This window comes from Mustelus asterias, chromosome 4 (assembly GCF_964213995.1).
Source record: "Mustelus asterias chromosome 4, sMusAst1.hap1.1, whole genome shotgun sequence".
In the NCBI taxonomy this organism is placed as follows: domain Eukaryota; kingdom Metazoa; phylum Chordata; class Chondrichthyes; order Carcharhiniformes; family Triakidae; genus Mustelus; species Mustelus asterias.
In genome coordinates this window covers 35709511-35729278 of record NC_135804.1, presented here as the reverse complement: position 1 = coordinate 35729278, position 19768 = coordinate 35709511, and the positions used below count along the sequence as shown (strand labels likewise).

The window sequence follows — 19768 nt, the reverse complement described above, 5'->3', positions numbered from 1 at the left end:
TTCAGAAATAGGCAATCATGAGTGACTTCAGAAGAGCTCTGAAAATAAATTGTCCAAGGTTATATTCAAATATGAGATTGGTATCTGTGTGGCCATGAGGACCCTAATGGCAATGTTTAGAACTCTGTTTAATATAACTTTATCCTATAACAGAGTTTGAACTGCTAAAGGCATGTGCAAGAAAAAAAATTGATGCTATTGTCATCACAGTCTATTTTTGTCTCATCTGACAGCTGGTAGCAGTCCACTCGATGCATTACCATTTGAGAACATATATTCTCTACCAGTTGCAAATAGCTGCATATATGAGTCAACTAATCCTTTGTACTCCAAGTTCTAAGCTTACAGTTGTGATTAATGGAATATTTTACAATACATTATTTTATATGAGGTATGAATTTATAACATTAATAAATGTAAGTGCCCTGCTTTGTCACTCTCACGAGTGGCTTGTTTATCATCCGATTCTGAAGTAAAGTATGCTAATCACCCAGAAACATTTCAGTGACGTCAAAGGGCAAAGAAGAATTCAGATTGCATCAAACAGCATGGCTTACTTAAAAATCTGTGAGAGGCAACAGTGACAGGAGAATGTGGAGCTCAGATAGGATGACAAAACTAAAGCAGATACACAGTTCCTCTTTAATATTACGGTCATGCAAAGAGATTCTTCAACAAAACGTATCCGGATGAACTGAATGGACATTTGTTTGTTTGAGAAACTGTTCAAGAGGGAGGAGGTGATACCACAAGCTCTGAGCCAATTTCATTTAGATCAGCTATTTTCTTTTGTATTCAATTTTGAGAAACAATGAGTAAACCAGTTTCCTTGGCCACTTGTTTGGCCAGAATGTATGAAGGAGGTAGTCTTGAATCTCAGAATAAAAGTGGGTCTGTTGGCCAAGTGAAGAAGCCACCTGGAGCAAATCAAAGCAGTGTCGCCAATAACCTAAGTACAATGGACAATAAACTCAACCTTCTTAACGAAAAAGTCGATCGGATTGTAAACTTTCAAGGGCAAGTTCTTAAGAAATTGGATGACATGTCTCAAGGAATGGGAGACTTAGAAAAGAATATTGAAATACTGAAAACGCTAAAAGACACCAATGGAGTGGTGGATCAGAAGAAAAGTGATGTTAAATGCTCGGACAATACTGACTGCCGTGGCCATGCTGAGATGAAACCTTTATTCATGGAACTGCTCAAACTGGTGACATCTGTACATCAAGACACAACAAAGCAAAAAGAGAAATTAGATGGCATAGAAAAAAAGGTGTCAGCTCTGGATAAAGCCGTACACTTTGTGGGCGAAACCTTCAAAAATTCCCACATAGTACAATTCATTCTTAAAGGAATTGTGCCTTGGAAAAAGGGAAATCTAATAGACTCTTCAGAGGTCAGTCTTATCAACTCAACCAAAATTTTAAAACAAGTTAGAGTTACAATGGGATTATACTTTTAATTATGACCTAACATGTGCTGCTTGGAATGAAAGTCTATGTTAACAACTACCCATTCATCCTCTGTTTGTTAATCTTTGAAAAAATGTAGTTTTAATTAAAGAGTACATACTTTACATGTAAAGGCACAGCAGAATCAATCTGACTTTGTTCAATTGTGCAAAATGGGACCCATTTTACACTATTGCATAAATGAAAATTACCCCCATAATGTTGACAGTCACCTTGTGTTAACTTTTAAGAGCCAAAGGATGTTTCTTACATGAAATGAAATGCCATTACCCATACTGTAGTATGAAAGGTTTTTGCAATAAAATTCATTTCATGAATGTACAACTTACATATTCCACTGATCCCTGCTTAATTCTCCAGATTCCTGTTAATCACAAGAGCGAAGATTGAGGATGTAGTCTAATATTCAAGCATTTAAAACAACCCCTACTGTAAAATGGCTTTCTAAAGGAAGAATGCTTTTTGTTGGGGTTAAGATCATTTTTGCCTGTTTCTATGTTAGGTAAGTGTTGTGACAGGACAACTGTGGGTTTGTGTATCCTAGTTATACCCTTGGGTGATGCAACAGCTTGGTGATGGTATTGCAATGAATGTGACTAATTTTTTTTGTTAATTTTGTTTATCTGAGTTCTCCAACGGCTATTTGGGACACTTTTGATGTTGTACTGCAATTGAATACTTCTTCAAGTAAAATGTAACCTGAAATTAATGAGCCATTCGTGGCTGGTCATATGTTTTGTACATTGGAAAAGGGGTTGTAATTCCTCTTCTATTTGTCTGTTGTGTGAGCATGTGCCATGTACAGTCAAGAGGATAGGGATAGTATGGAAACCTGGATCTTTTATTTTGCATCAACCCTGTTTTTATTTTCCATTGGTGCCATGCTGCGACACAGGAAGCTTGCACTTCTCTCCAGTTTGGGGCATGATAACTATTGTGTCATTGAAGTTCTAGGAGCTATGGTGTGCTGCAATTTTGGCAAGGTGGTGGTGGATAGCTGTGAGTCTTAAACAGCAGGGCAAAGCATACTCCAGCATGCACACAACCATTGGATGTATAATAAAAATGTACAAACTCTTGATTACATTGCTCCTTCCTTTTTTTGTTATTTTTGGATTCCCAACCTTATGCCACTGCTCATTTCTTTGCAATGGCTATCGCTGGTGGATCCCAATGTTCAAAACATCAGGCTGTCCTCCCAATATTAACTGTCTCCTGTCCCCATCTTAGCACAATACCACAACAGAAAATACATAAATAGTAACTCAGCAGCCAGAAAGAAATGCAGATGTCACTTTCAAAAGTAGATTTACTGCCAATAAAATCTTGAACCCCTGTTCTGCTAGTGTTAAAAGTACATTGTGCTGGGAGCAGCAATCAGTTTGAATGAGGGAAGTGGCAGCAAACCCAAAGAAGTCTTCCCTGTGCACTGGCATAATATATAATAGAAAATATTGTACCACATCAATACATCCAGAGTGGAATTGTCACTGCTAAAATGCTGTGGTAGTTTTCATGGCATTGGTGGGGGCAGTGTCCAAAATTGGTGGGGGTAACTCAACCTCGATAAGTAGAAACTGCTATTCATTCATTTACTTAAATTGCTTATCTATGTGTAGCTATATATATATACACAAATACGGGTCAATAGATATCTGGAGGAATAGAGTTGCAGCAACCAGTCATCAGAAGGCTCTACATTAAATTACTAAGAATCCCACTGTTACACTTTTAAGGTCGTATTTTCTTAGGTATCATGGTGTCCTTTACTTCTGTTGTGGTTTCAGCATTTTAGGTTTAGGGTATGCCCAAACTCCTCCATCTGCACATTATTGTAATCCAGAGATGTTAAAATAGTGCCTCCATGTGATATGGAGCAGATATTTGTGTGCTTTGCACATTTCCCCATGTGCCTTTCTTGAAAATGGTATAAATAAACACATGGTAAGACAAAGCCAGAAACAAATAGCAAGTGAACATACGAAGTAACAGCGAAGGGTCAGACTCACTTAATTCAATCAATAGTTGTTTTCACATAATACAAAAAATACAATGCTTCCTCACATGTGTGGACTATCTTACACAACTCCTAACTGCCCCTCTGCATGCTAAACTTCTGTACATGATCAACATTTTCCCTCATAGCTGCCTGTTGTAAAAGCTTGACCAACCCTACCTATATTTTTAATCCTATATTGACAGCCAGGAGGGCTGACATGCAAAACAATCATTGCCAAGGAGCTGGGTCCAAAGATCTCCCAATAAAATGGGTGTGAGGTGCTTATCAGTTATCAAAACAAGTTAATAAATACTTATTATTTAGTCTTTGGAACAAATTAATATATTGTTGTGAAAGTGCATGTAAAAAAATGAGTACGGTTCATTTAAAAAAAAAAGTAAGTTTCTGTTCCAAATCCTTTCTGTGGTAAACCAGTCAAAAATTATCCAAATAAATAGTTTCTGATAACCTGAGAAGCTTGGGTGTAAGCTAGAAAGGTCCTTACATATGTCCTGAGGTCTACCTACCAACATACAAACTAGGAGCAGGAGTAAGCCATCTGGCCCTTCGAGCCTGCTCTGCCATTCAATAAAATCATGGCTGATCTTTTCGTGGACTCAGCTCCAGTTACCTACCTGCTCACCATAACCCTTAATTCCTTTACTGTTCAAATATTTATCTATCCTTGCCTTAAAAACATTCAATGAGGTAGCCTCAACTGCTTCACTGGGCAGGGAATTCTACAGATTCACAACTCTTTGAGTGAAGACGTTCCTCCTCAACTCAGTCCTAAATCTGCTCCCCCTTACTTTGAGGCCACGCCCCCTAGTTCTAGTTTCACCCGCCAGTGGAAACAACCTCACTGCTTCAATCTTATCTATTCTCTTCATAATCTTATATGTTTCTATAAGATCTCCCCTCTTTCTTTTGAATTCCAATGAGAATAGCCCCAGTCTACTCAGTCTCTCCTCATAAGCCAACCCTCTCAACTCCGGAATCAACCTAGTTTGCACCCCCTCGAGTATCAGTATATCCTTTCTCAAGTAAAGAGACCAAAACTGTACACAGTACTCCAGGTGTGGCTTCACCAGCACCTTATACCAGCTAAATCCATGCATGGAACTTTGTAAAAATTTCTGCTGTTTGTCCAAACAGTGACATTTTACCAAAGTTCCATGTTACTTTTACCAAAGTTACATGTTTAGAGGTTTGGTTCGAAGGACAACCTGCAGCTGAGAGGGGAGTATCCCAACCTCCAGTGACAGTCTAACCCTCCAGAATCCATCAGTGAGTCAGGCTGGATAGTCAATTGCCAACAATGCCATGAAGTGCTGCAATCCTGTCTGGCTCTAATACCAGACTAGTGAGTGCACCATAGGGTTTTCTTTTTCCAATCTACCATAGGTGTGTATGTCGTTGAGGAGCCTACCATGACATAAAGAGAAGGGGCAGGATTTTCCCGCCTTACTCGGCCTGAAACTGGAAAATCCCACCCGAGGTCAATGGACCTTTCCATGGTCCGCCCCTCGCCTGCTCTGATTCTCATGGCAGGCGGGACAGTAAAATTACGACCAATATGTTTATTGTGCTATACGTAGAATGGAAATATCAATAACTTAAGTAATCTATTGATAATGAGGGCAAAACCTTGATATTAAGCACTGCCCTGATGAAAGGCCCTATCCAGACTTGTTTTTCTCTTTCAAATACTAACTGACCTGTGTATCCCATAGAATCCCTACGATGCAAAAGGAGACAATTCGGCCCATCGAGTCTGCACTGACCACAATCCCACCCAAGCCCTATTCCCGTAACCCCACATTATTACCTTGCTAATCCCCCTGACACTAGGGTCAATTTAGCATGGCCAATCAACCTAACCCGCACATCTTTTTAGACCGTGGGAGGAAACTGGAGCACCCGGAGGAAACCCATACAGATACGGGGAGAATGTGCAAACTCCACACAGACAGTGACCCAAGACTGGGAATCAAACCCAGGTCCCTGGTGCTGAGAGGCAGCAGTGCTAACCACTGCGCCATTGTGCCGTAGTTATGGAGTTTCGTTTAATATATGATGATAAAGCCTTTGGTGGGCTGAGAATACGGAGAATGGATGTTCCACTCAATTTGTATTTTCAATATTGAGTTGTCTGGTGATATAAAATGGGTGATAACCCATACTTTACCTAACTTAGGAATACACTTGCATCTAAACTGTCACTGTAATTCATTATGACTTACAAATTGCAAGAGCATTTTACAAAGAGCCTTCCCATGACTTCAGTATTGAGCTATAATAGGTTGGGAACTACCTTAAGAGCCAGTTCACAGTGAAATATAGCAGTTTGTCCAGCTGTTTTCAAGTAGGTACAGCACTGGATTACCTGGATTGTATCAATAAAAGAGGTTGCGTATGTTCCCACATATTGGGTGAACATTTTCAAAAAGCAGAAAAAAAGATTGAATGTCCTTCTGTGGTCTGAATGCCGAGTGCAATTATGAGTTATTTTCTGGAAAAGAAAGTTACAGAGACTAGAACAGAGGATGCTGGAAAAACTCAGCAGATCTGGAAGCATCTGCAAGGAGAGGAACCAGGGTTAATGGGTGGGATTTTCCAGCTCTGCTCACCCCTAGACTAGAAAATCCTGCACAAGGTCAATGGATATTTACATGATCCGTCCCCGCCCTCTATGATTCCTGTGGCGGGCGCGACGGAAAAATTCCACCCAATATTTCGAGTTTGTTTGGCTCTACATCAGAATTACAGAGAATTATGATTCTATGTTATGCCAGTTGGTTTTGGCAGACAAGTAAACCAGGAACACAATGCCATTTTCCAAATTTCCAGGACTTTTAGTAATGACAAACTTGTTATTGGTGCAAATTTGGAGCCCATACTCAAACTGCAGATACTTCACGTGTATATATACACTATAGATGAGTATTCAAAAGCATATTGCTGAATATTGCTGAAAAGAGAGACATGTAACTGAAGCTTTTGTACATATGACCATAGGAATATTCAACTTATTATCTTAGTGGACCACATGCCATGCAGTTTTATTATCAAATTAGTGTTCCCATTAATTCGTACACATTTCAGTCAGACAAAAACCAATCTTGGTGTTCTTCTTTAGGATTTAACTATCAATCAAACAATCCTTTTCAGAGTTTCAGGTCTATAAAGTTAAAATGAGACAGAGCTGCAAGTGACAAATTATAGAAATAAGCTTAATAGCTAGGTTGCCAGAATTCAGACCACATGGGCTGCAGATTGGACAACATCCTTTACCACACACAATACTGTACATATCTAATAGAGAGAGTGGATAGTACATTTAGTATTTGAAAGATGTGAAAAGCTCTTTGTCTTCTTGTTGTAAATATGTAAATTTATAATGACAGGGGCTTGTAAGTTCCCACAACAATCAATAAACACTGATAAATTGGCATTCACAGGATACTAATTTGTGTATTATTCCCAAATTGGTGGCTCTCCGCATCACTTAGATGTCTGTGTATTATTACTTTTTATGACCGTTTAAAATTTTGCAAATTTTGTTTGTTAACAGGCAAATAATAAAGCTGAAGAGAAAGGCGCCAAACCAAAGCATGGTTTTAGCAGCAGAGGGGTCCAAGTACAAATAAACAGAGACTTATTTGAAGGTACAGAAAAAGTACACACTTTCTGAGCAGAGGCAGGCATTCATAGAACATAGAACATAGAACATAGAACATTACAGCGCAGAACAGGCCCTTCGGCCCACGATGTTGCACCGACCAGTTAAAAAAAAAACTGTGACCCTCCAACCTAAACCAATTTCTTTTCGTCCATGAACCTATCTACGGATCTCTTAAACGCCCCCAAACTAGGCGCATTTACTACTGATGCTGGCAGGGCATTCCAATCCCTCACCACCCTCTGGGTAAAGAACCTACCCCTGACATCGGTTCTATAACTACCCCCCCTCAATTTAAAGCCATGCCCCCTCGTGCTGGATTTCTCCATCAGAGGAAAAAGGCTATCACTATCCACCCTATCTAAACCTCTAATCATCTTATATGTTTCAATAAGATCCCCTCTTAGCCGCCGCCTTTCCAGCGAAAACAATCCCAAATCCCTCAGCCTCTCCTCATAGGATCTCCCCTCCATACCAGGCAACATCCTGGTAAACCTCCTCTGCACCCTCTCCAAAGCCTCCACATCCTTCCTGTAATGTGGGGACCAGAACTGCACACAGTACTCCAAGTGCGGCCGCACCAGAGTTGTGTACAGTTGCAACATAACGCTACGACTCCTAAATTCAATCCCCCTACCAATAAACGCCAAGACACCATATGCCTTCTTAACAACCTTATCTACTTGATTCCCAACTTTCAGGGATCTATGCACACATACACCTAGATCCCTCTGCTCCTCCACACTATTCAAAGTCCTCCCGTTAGCCCTATACTCAACACATCTGTTATTCCTACCAAAGTGAATTACCTCACACTTCTCCGCATTAAACTCCATCCGCCACCTCTCGGCCCAACTTTGCAACCTGTCTAAGTCTTCCTGCAAACTACGACACCCTTCCTCACTGTCTACCACACCACCGACTTTGGTGTCATCAGCAAATTTGCTAATCCACCCAACTATACCCTCATCCAGATCATTAATAAATATTACAAACAGCAGTGGCCCCAAAACAGATCCCTGAGGTACACCACTTGTAACCGCACTCCATGATGAATATTTACTATCAACCACCACCCTCTGTTTCCTATCCGCTAGCCAATTCCTGATCCAATTTCCTAGATCACCCCCAATCCCATACATCTGCATTTTCTGCAGAAGCCTACCATGGTGAACCTTATCAAACGCCTTACTAAAATCCATATATACCACGTCCACTGCCTTGCCCCCATCCACCTCCTTGGTCACTTTCTCAAAAAACTCAATAAGGTTAGTAAGGCACGACCTACCTGCCACAAAACCATGCTGACTATCACCTATCAATTCATTACTCTCCAAATAACTATAAATCCTATCCCTTATAATTTTTTCCAACATCTTGCCGACAACAGAAGTGAGACTCACCGGTCTATAATTCCCGGGGAAGTCTCTGTTCCCCTTCTTAAACAATGGGACAACATTCGCTAACCTCCAATCTTCTGGTACTATACCAGAGGCCAACGACGACCTGAAGATCAGAGCCAGAGGCTCTGCAATCACTTCTCTTGCCTCCCAGAGAATCCTTGGATAAATCCCATCCGGACCAGGGGATTTATCTATTTTCAGACCCTCCAGAATATCCTGCACATCCTCCTTATCAACTGTAATACTGTCTATTCTACTCCCTTGCAACCCAGTGTCCTCCTCAGCTATATTCATGTCCCCTTGCGTGAACACCGAAGAGAAATATTGGTTCAATGCTTCACCAATCTCCTCCGGTTCCACACATAACTTCCCTCTGCCATCTATAACTGGCCCTAAACTTGCCCTAACCAACCTTCTGTTCTTGACATACCTATAGAACGCCTTAGGATTCTCTTTAACCCTATCCGCCAAAGTCTTCTCATGTCCCCTTTTAGCCCTTCTAAGCTCGCTCTTCAACTCCCTCTTAGCCAATCTAAAGCTTTCTAGTGCACTACCCGAGTGCTCACGTCTCATCCGAACATAAGCCTCCTTTTTCTTTTTAACCAACAAAGAAACTTTTTTGGTGCACCACGGTTCCCTAGCCCTACCAATTCCTCCTTGCCTGACAGGGACATACCTATCACAGACTCGCAGTAGCTGCTCCTTGAAAAAACTCCACATGTCGGACGTTCCCAGTCCCTGTAATCTCCTAGTCCAACCTATGTTTCCTAATTCTCTCCTAATAGCCTCATAATTACCCTTCCCCCAGCTAAAACCACTGGCCCGAGGTTCATGCCTATCCCTTTCCATCACTAAGGTGAACGTAACCGAATTGTGGTCACTATCACCAAAATGCACACCAACTTCCAAGTCTAGCACCTGGTCTGGCTCATTTCCCAGCACCAGATCCAATGTAGCCTCACCTCTAGTTGGCCTGTCTACATACTGAGTCAAAAAACCTTCCTGCACGCTTTGAACAAAAACTGACCCCTCTAACGAGCTAGAGCTATAACAATTCCAGTCAATATTAGTCAAGTTAAAATCCCCCATAACAATTGCCCTATTACTTTCACTCCTAAGCAGGATTGACTCCGCAATCCTTTCCTCAACCTCTCTAGAACTTTTAGGAGGTCTATAAAAGACTCCCAACAGGGTGACCTCTCCTCTCCTATTTCTAATCTCCGCCCATACTACCTCAACAGATAAGTCCTCATCAAACCTCCTCTCTGACACTGTGATACAATCTCTGACCAATAATGCTACCCCTCCCCCTCTTCTACCTCCTTCCCTACTTCGACTAAAACATTTGAACCCCGGGACCTGCAGCATCCATTCCTGCCCCTGCTCTATCCATGTCTCTGAAATAGCCACAACATCGAAGTCCCAGGTACTGATCCACGCTGCAAGTTCACCCACTTTATTGCGAATACTCCTGGCATTGAAGTATACACATTTCAAACCCTGCTCCACCCCACCTCTGCAATGCCGTGCATTGCAGTCCCCATCCATGCATCCCTCACTTTCAGCCCCACTACTCAGGATCCCTCCCCCCCCCCCGAATCAGTTTAAACCTCCTTGCATGGCCTTAGCAAATTTACCCCCCAGGATATTGGTCCCCTTCTGATTAAGGTGTAGACCATCCTTCTCATAGAGGTCACACCTTCCCCAGTACGAGCCCCAATTGCTTAAGTACCTGAACCCCTCCCTCCTGCACCATCCCCTCAGCCATGAATTCAAACCTTCCCTCTCCCTATTCCTCTCTAAACTATCCCGTGGTACAGGCAAGAGTCCAGAGATAACCACTCTGTCAGTCTTGGCCTTTAGTTTCCACCCCAACTCCATAAATCCCTGCCTAATATCCCCTTCCCCTATCCTCCCTATGTCGTGTGTCCCCACATGTACAATAACTTGTGGTTTATCTCCCTCCCCCCTAAGAGTCCTGAATACCCTGTCAGACACATCCCGGACCCCAGCCCCTGGTAGGCAACACACCAACCCTGAGTCCCTACCTTTAGTTCCGACCCTCCTATCTGTCCCCTTAATTGTGGAGTCCCCAATCACAAGGCCCAGTCTTTTACAGCCCCTAACCACCTGAGCTTTCTCACTCGGCTCACCCCCAGAGATCTGCTCTCTATGCTCAGTTGATTCCTCCTCAACTGTAGCCTCCAGCACCGAAAACCTATTATGGAGGGGAACCGCCCCAGGGGATTGTCTTCCCGATTGCTTCTTACCCCTCCTCCTGGCATTGACCCAAGCCTCATTTCTAGGAGTTACTATTTCTCTATAACTCCTATCAACTTCCACCTCCGCCTCCCGAATTATGCGGAGTTCCTCTACCTCCCCCTCCAGCTCCTTTACACGCTCCTCCAGAAGCTGCAATCTAATGCACTTCTTACAACTAAAATCTCCTGAAACACTACTGGATTTCCTCACCACATACATCCCACAGGAGATGCAGCATACTGCCTGAACTGCCATCCCTGAAGCCATTACCAGCAAGAAAAAAAGAAAACAAAAAAAAAAAACAAAAAAAACTTCCCCACACTTCCCCAACTGTCACTCTCCACTGCAGCCCGAGCAGCACTCCCTCACTGAGACACCAACTGTCACTCTCCACTGCAGCCCGAGCAGCACTCCCTCACTGAGACACCAACTGTCACTCTCCACTGCAGCCCGAGCAGCACTCCCACACTGAGATATGAGGATAAGTGTGACTTGGCAATACGTTTGCTGAGTTACACCCCAGTATATGTACCTATCTGGTTTATATCAAATCAGAGTTACTATATGTGCTAGAGTTGTATCATTATACATAACCAGACCCATGTCATTACATACACCAGGTCTGTTACTGTGCATAGCAATCTTGCTCTGAACTGATTTGTTTATTAAAGTAGATCCATTACATTTACTAACTAGTCTCATTACCATGACCAAGCCCACATGACAACTTTGTCAAGAAATAAGAGACATGGGTTTAACCAATGAAGCCTTTAAGTCGTGCTTTTAGATTTTTGTATTTCTTTGAAAAACAGAATGCCTGCACTGTTTTTGTACTTGTATACATTAAAATATGGATTTAAGGTCGATGCTACAACATAAATTCCTACTACATTATTTACATCTTTATATGATGACTGCTTCCTAACTTTGTTACTAACAGATTTTGTACAAATTTAAATGTTCATAATTACAGCAGTAAGGTGATTGCACCCAATGAAGCAACTGACGCTATAGCAAAGTCTTAAAGAGAATTGTTAAGAAAAATCTTACATTTGTATAAAACATTTCACAGCTCTAGAAAATACTTGAAAATTCAACATATGTTTTCATCTTAAAATGGCAAGCCAAGGCTTGGCCATCTCCAACAACCACATTCTTTTAATATTCAATAGCGTTACCATTGCTGGAGTCTCAATCGTTGAATGGTTTCAAGAGGGAGATAAACATATTTCAAATAAAAAAAGAGAAAGAAGGATATGGGGAACAGGTGGGGAGGTGGATTTGAGACCAGGGAGAGATCAGCCATGATCTGATTGAATGGCAGAGCAGGCTCGAAGGGCTGAATTTGCCTACTTCTGCTCCCAATTCCTATGTTCCTATTGCTCAGTGTCCCACTATCAATGTCCTGTGGTTCACAATTGAGCAGAAACTCAGCTTACCTGCTACCTCAATGCTATGGCTATAACAGCATGTCAGAAGCTGGATAGTCTGCAGTCAGCTCAAATCCAACTCTCCAAAGCCTTTCCATCACCTACATGAGCAGTGGAACACTCTTCACTGGTGTTATTGTATCATCATTTCCTTTTAAGCAAGAACATTTCACACCGTGTCCTTGACTCAATGTTACATACTTAGGTAACAGTTAAAAGAGGCTTGGCTATTTCAACATAAACTCATGTCCTACCAGGACACAACCTGTTAGAACATTAATGTGTTACACTCCACTCCTGTCCTTTTCTCATTTGCTTAATTTACATATTATTTTGTTTCCCTCTATTTTTTATTCATTCCTGTTACATTTGTGATGATAAGTGGTGCACTATATATAGATTTCCACTCAGGAAAACAAATCCAACATCGTAATCTTTACTATAGCTTGGTAACTGTAACAGAGTCAATATAATTGAGTTTTAGATGGGATTTTACAACATGAATGTTTATTCACATATATTTATATATATATATATATATTTATTAATGCATGAATTTATATTTTTCTTTGCTGAACATTTTCCCTCAGAGGATAATGATTGCAAAGATACCCAGACCTGTAGAACCGTCCAGAAAGATAAAGATGAGCACACAAAGGCAGAAAGCATCATTCAAATTGAACCACAGGCAACATTTCATTCTGAAGGCGGAACTTTACTGGATCAGTCCCCAGAGACAGCGAACAAACACAAGGACACCCGGGGGGCTTCAGTTACGACAAATAAATCTGGTGGTGCCAGCAAAAAAGAGATCTCTACTGTAACAAGAAAGTTGAAAGAAGTTTCACAGGAAAATACAGAAAACACACAGAGTCAGAACTCATCAGAAGACAACCTGAAAGAAATGACTAAAACCAGCACAGACAATGAGGCAGATAATGCACAAGGAGTTGAAAGAAGTCAGGGGAAAGAGACTGACAAGATGAAACTGACTGTCACAACTGGAGCCCCTGAAGTCAGTGTGGCTGCAACTCAGTCAAAGCTTGATGAAAACTCCACATTACTTCCTGAGAGGTAATGTATTAACTTCAATAACTCACCAATCTCTGCTTTATCCATAACTTTCAAACTTATGCTTTCTTTCCATTGTTATATCATTGATGAATCCTGGTTTAAATAGAAAATATCCATCAACAAATATTATGAAACTGACCAGATGAATTAAGAATACAAAGTTTGAACCAGTTACTGAAAAGGAATTGAATAACTAGGCATCTTATTACAATTACTTTTGTTGCCATAAATAAAAAGATATCATTTAGCTTTTATGTTTTTTAGGCAGGTAAGAACTCGCAAAATTAATAATCTGTTTTTATCTGATTTGAAACTAAAACGGTGCTGACCTTGTTTATCGCAAGGTAAATACAGATAACAGTTTCCATTTGGCCCAACCTTTTTCATCTACCCTCAAAGATTCTAATATTCTCCCATTTTGTTACCCAATTGTTTCCACTAAATTTCTGGAATCCTATTCCAAACATTGATCACTCTTTCATGTCAAGATGGCATTATTCATTATTTATCTTTTGTTAGTCTGAATCTATGTCACCTTGCCCATCTTTCTTTTTATTGATAATTCATGGCATGTGGGAGTCGCTGGTAAGGCCAGTATTTATTATCCAGCCCCAATTGCTCTTTAACAGATGTTGGTGAGTCACCATCTTGAACAGCCATGGTCTGTGTGGTAAAGATGCTCTTGGAGACGTTAGGGACGGAGTTCCAGGATTTTGACCCAGGCAACAGTGAAGGATAGTGTGTGAGCTTGCATGGAACTTGGAGGTGGGATGTCCCTCTGCACATTTTGCCCTAGGTTTTCTAGGCAGTAGAGTTCATGGGTTTTGGAGGTTCTATCAAAGAAACCGTGGTCTTTTAGATCGTGTACATTGAAGCCAGGTTGAGCCAATGTGGAGTGAGTGAAATTTGAAGGTAGTGGATGGGAGGCCAATAAAGCAGGCTGCTTTGTCCTGCATGGTGTTGAGCTTCCTGAGTGTTGTGCGAGCAGCACTCATCAAGGCAAGTGGCAAGTATCCTACATTCTGCCTTGTTGATGTAGAAAGACTTCAGGGCATCAGGAGGTGAGTCACAGAATACCCAGCCTCTGACCTGCTCAGGTAGCCGCTGTACTTAAGTAGCTGGTCAATCTCTGGTCAATGATGATTTTCCAGGATGTTGATGGTGGAAGATTCAGTGAGTGCAGTGATTGGGAGATGGTTAGATTCTCTCTTGTTGGAGATGGTTATTGTCAGGCACTTGTGTTACAGGTCACTTGTCAACACAAGTCTGAATGATATCCATGTGTGGGCTGACGGTGCCTCATCATTTAAGGAGTTGCAATTTGATCTGAACACTGATCAAATTGCACCTCATTAGTGAGAAACCCCCATTCTGACCTTACAAAGAAGTGAAGGACATTGACAAAACAACTGAAGATGACTGGTCATTATTACCCTGGGGAACTTATGCAGCAATGTCCTGGGGCTGAGGTGATTGGCCTTCAATGACTACAACTTTGCTAAAAAATGCTGTTTAAGCTTTTCATCTTGCACTCAACAGGACAGATCGTAGGATTACCAACAGTCAAGGGAACAATAATTCATACTGCATGAGAAGAGAGCACTGATTGGTTGGCAAGCGAACTGATTGGTAGAGGCATTGTCATGAAGAGTGCAGCATGAAAAGATAACTCATAGAAATCATAGAAACCCTACGGTGCAGAAGGAGGCCATTCAGCCCATCGGATCTGCACTGACAACGATCACAACCCCACACATTTACCCTGCTAATCCCTCTAATCTACACATCCCGGGACACTAAAGGGCAATTTAGCATGGCCAATGCACCTAACCCGCACATCTTTGGACTGTGGGAGGAAACTGGAGGACCCGGAGGAAACCCACGCAGACACAGGGAGAATGTGCAAACTCTGCTTTTGTTCAAATTCAGACCAGGCAGGTTGACTCTAGTCAAGGCATTGCAATAGGAAATGAACCAGGAAATGGTTGTCCCCTCATGCTTCTGTTTAGTTGAAAGAGGTACAATGTGTGGACAATTTCCTTTTGTCCGCAAAGGACAGGGCCGTTTGTGTGAATAGATATGGCTTCTAGCATGCATAATTGAGTCACCCAACGAGCCTGACTGATAATCTTAAAATGGTTTTCAGTGTACTTCTTAGTACAATCAGGATTGTTTACCAAGTGGTGTCCAGTCACTGAATCACATCTACAATTGTACATCATGTTTTGGGTTTTGCAAGGTTGGGCTGATTGGGTACTATCGGTATTTTGCCTGTTGTGAATGATGAAGATACATACTTTTTGATCATCTTTGGGATGTACTGTCATCACACTGGCACTGAAATTCATATACCACGGTTCACATTTATGTGATAGGCAGAACGTCATTTTGGCTTGATGGCAGCACATCCCATTAGTGGAGAATATCATTCATGTTGCTATTGCATAGTAACAGCATGAAATGGATAGCTTCACCTGTTGATAACATTTTGACACCTTACCCTTTCAGACTTGGCTGATTTTCACATACAACACAAAGGTCTGGTAATGCTGTGAGGCCTCAAGGCCAATCCAGACATACATATCTGTAAACTCGACAAAGGGACTGGAATAGTCATGCTCAATAAGTGTGACAAATCAACTAAATACACGGCATCCTTAATGATGTGTCCAAATTCATATCCATTGGATCTGCTGCTAAGCATGATTGGACAGCCCTGCTTTAAAACAAGTTGCAAAATGCTTGTTGGACTAAGAGTACCAAGCTGCCAGGTGGTATATATGATATACACATATATATATCACAGTTCACTGCGTCTGTGTATGTATGGATTGCCTAAGACACACAAAAGTATGGTGGGATTTTCCGGCTGCACGCCCCCCCAAGATCAATGGACCTTTAAATGATGCGCCAAATTTTCTGTCCTGCCTGCTACGATTCCCACCATGGGCAAGATGGGAAATTTCCAGTTGTGATGTCCCTTTGCATCCTATCTTATCTACGAGTAGGCCTGCACAACATGAATTTGCCAAATGGCTGGGCGAGTTGTTACAATCAGTTCTGAGCAAGTTTTTCACAGATGTAATGAAGGAGACCTTCACCTTTGCAAAGACCATATAGGAGTTGCATATTGATAGCAATGCTGTGTCCATGTGCTCATTCAACATTGTTAGCCTATTCAGTAATGTACTGCTCAAGGAAGCTATTAACATTTGCACAATATCACTATATCATGGTGATCTAGATGCGCCACCATTGTCTGATTCATTTAGCTTATGAACTCGGCAACCTGTGCAGTTGAGTCCAGTTTTAACAACACCATGTATGCCCAAATAGATGGAGCTGCCATGGGATCCCCTCTAGGCCCAGCTCTTGCAAGGATCTTTAATGGTTTCTACGAAAAACGTGTCTTTGATGGAATGACACCTAACCTCCTACTCCTTGCATATTACTGATCTTTAGATGATATATTTGTTATATTTGAATCCACAGCTGTATGTAAGCTGCCTACACACCTTAATGGGCTTCATCCTGCGCTCAAATTCACCTTTGAAATGAAGCAGTCAAATAAGCTCCCTTTCCTTGATGTGCTAGTTGAGAAATCTGCCAATGGGTTCTACCCTAATGCCTACTGCAAGCCTACCTTCACTGGTCAACATATGCATTGGGATTTCTACAGTTCTCATCATGAACCTTGCAAATAGAACCTGAGCCATATGCTCAACATGCAAGCTTGATGCTGAAAAAGGACACAGCAAAGCCATCCTGTGGGTTAATGACTATCTGGATTAGATCATTGCTTGCTGTACATCGCATAGACTCATGAATGGGTCTAAGGCCACCACTTTCAGTCCTGAAAGGTGCACAGTATATTTCAAATTACCCTGGCAAGATAAGATGCCTCAAGAATTTGAGCAACAGCTGAAGCTAGCCATTGCACACTGTTACTATGCAGTAGTAACACAAGCCAAAAATACTTTCTGCTTATCACACAAATGAATAATGTGGTATATGAATTTCAGAGCTGGTGTTATGCCAGGTAAGCAGCTGTATGTCCAATGACTGAGGATTATCTCAAAGAGCACGTGCCTTTGGCTGTTCACAGCAGGCAAAGTATTGACCATCACTAATCAACCTATATTTGCAAAACTCAAAACATAGTGTCCAACATTAGATGTGGTTTAGTGCTTGAACAATATTTGTTAAACAATCCTGATTGTGCTAAGAGTTACACTGAAAACCAATTTAAGATTATCAGTTGGGTTTACAGTGTGGCTCACTTATACGTGCTAGAAGTTACATATATTCATATAAAGGGCCTGTCCTTTGCAGACAGCGGGAGCACTTCCACACATTGCACCTTTTTCAATTAAACTAAAGCTTTGCAGACAGACGTTCTGTGGTTCATTCATGATGGCAATGCCTTAACCAATCAGAGTTGACTTGCCTGGCTTGAGTTTGAGCCAATCAGAATCCACTTGCCAATCAATCAGCACTCTCTTCTCATGCAATATAAATTGTTGGCCATGCGTGACTTGATCACATGGGATCTTCATGGGATCCAGATTCATAAGTCGAGGACTCCCAAGGCCACTCCTTCCAAAATGTATTCTGCTTTGTTGGACAAAGTTTTGTCCTGCTACTAGTACAAGGTTTACTAGGGATGGTGACGGCAAAGTCTGGGACATTGGCTCTAAGGCATGATTCATTGACTATGACTATGGCAGGCCATTACTTGGCTGATCTGTGGGAGAGCTCTCCCAATTTTGGCACAAGTCCCCAGATGTTAGTGAGGAGGACTTTACAGAGTTGACTGGACAAAGTATGCCTTTGTCGTGTTCAGTACGATGTCCAGGTTGGTGCCAAGTGGTCTGTCCAATTTTATTCTTATAACAGTTTTTCATAGTGATGAAACACAGCTAAATGGTTTGCCAGGCCTTCAGAGGACAGTTAAGAATCAATCAGATTGCTTTGGTCGAGATTAGGTAGGGGCAGAAAATGTTCTTCTCTAAAGGAAATGAGTAAGCAAAATGTTTTTAAAAAAAATCACAATCCAGTAATTTCATGGTGTCAATTACTGAGACGAGTTTTTATTTTAGATTTATTTAATGAATTGAATTTAAATTTTCCAACCACCATGTTGGGTTTTGAACTCATGTTTTCAGATCATTGTTCCAGATCTCTGGATTATGAGTCCAATAATGTAACCACAATGACCACATATCCACTTAAATTTTCATTATTTAACTTAAATATTCTGGTTTATCTGTTCCATGTACTCACCTATGTTATAAACCTCTGCAAGATAAGATAACTTTTTTAACATTTATTTATTAGTGTCACAAGTAGGCTTAGATTAACATTGCAATGAAGTTACTGTGAAAATCTCCTAGTCGCCACACTCCGGTGTCTATTCAGATACACTGAGGGTGAATTTAGCATGGCCAATGCACCTAACCAGCACGTCTTTCAGACTGTGGAAGGAAACCAGAGCACCTGGAGGAAATCCGCACAGACACGGGGAGAATGTGCAGACTCCGCATAGGCAGTGACCCAAGACGGGAATTGAATGTAGGTCCCTGGCGTTGTGAGGCAGCAGTGCTAATCACTGTGCCATTGTGGACCTCAATTTACTGAATACTTGCACCACCTATGGCAACATTATTATTATAGTGCAGAATTCCAGTATTCCAAAATTGTCAGGACTTTACTCCACAGTGACCCTTAAAACAAATATTTTTTAAAGTAATTATCACAGCCTTTCTACTTATTAAAATCAGTGGTGAGATTAAGTTACTGATTAATAATTTCAGTATGATTGCAACAGGCAGTTAGAGCATCACAGAATGGTGCTGATGGTCTCAGAATCATTGCTTAGTGCTCAACAAATTATCAGAGGATAACATTTTTTATTGATCAGGGAACTTCATTGAAACCTGAATCCTCAATTAAATAATAAAATAAAGTTTAAACATTCTGAGATTCTGCTGACTGCTACTGTTTATGTTAACATTTATTGAACTTGTTTGTCTGCATGGACACCCATTGTTAATCAAATATCTGAGATTGCATGCAGTTCAAGAGACAGCCCCATATATCTAAATCCTCTCTTAATGATCTGTACATTCTGTGCGTACAGTGACCCATTCACACATCATCAAACTGGGACTATTTCCCCTAAATGTGTCCATGAATAACCCATTGTTCCATTCTGTGTTAGATCTTATGCCCTTGCTTGTGTATAAGAGATAGTTCTTATACACTGTTCCTGACATGCAGTGTTGAATTCTTATTATATTCTAGATAATTGTGGCATGGATTTGACACTGGAGGATCAAGGATCACAAGTGTTCATTGACAATATTACCACTGCAGCACGTTCTGGCAAATGCTCTCCCTTTTCCAGACTGACAACATTATGGTTCTCCTGCCTTTCATCATAACGG

At 41.3% G+C, this 19768-nt stretch overlaps 1 protein-coding gene across 2 annotated transcripts in view; it reads left to right on the top strand.

Moving 5' to 3' along the window:
* Window positions 1-600: 600 nt before the first annotated feature.
* Window positions 601-19768, top strand: part of mylk3 (myosin light chain kinase 3) — a 50479-nt gene continuing 31311 nt past the window's right edge. For both annotated transcript variants that reach the window (XM_078210833.1, XM_078210832.1), the window contains exons 1-3: window positions 601-1396; window positions 7046-7139; window positions 12839-13322. In XM_078210833.1, the coding sequence (XP_078066959.1) occupies window positions 812-1396; window positions 7046-7139; window positions 12839-13322 (1163 nt within the window). In that variant the 5' untranslated portion in view covers window positions 601-811. The remainder of the gene's footprint in view (window positions 1397-7045; window positions 7140-12838; window positions 13323-19768) is intronic.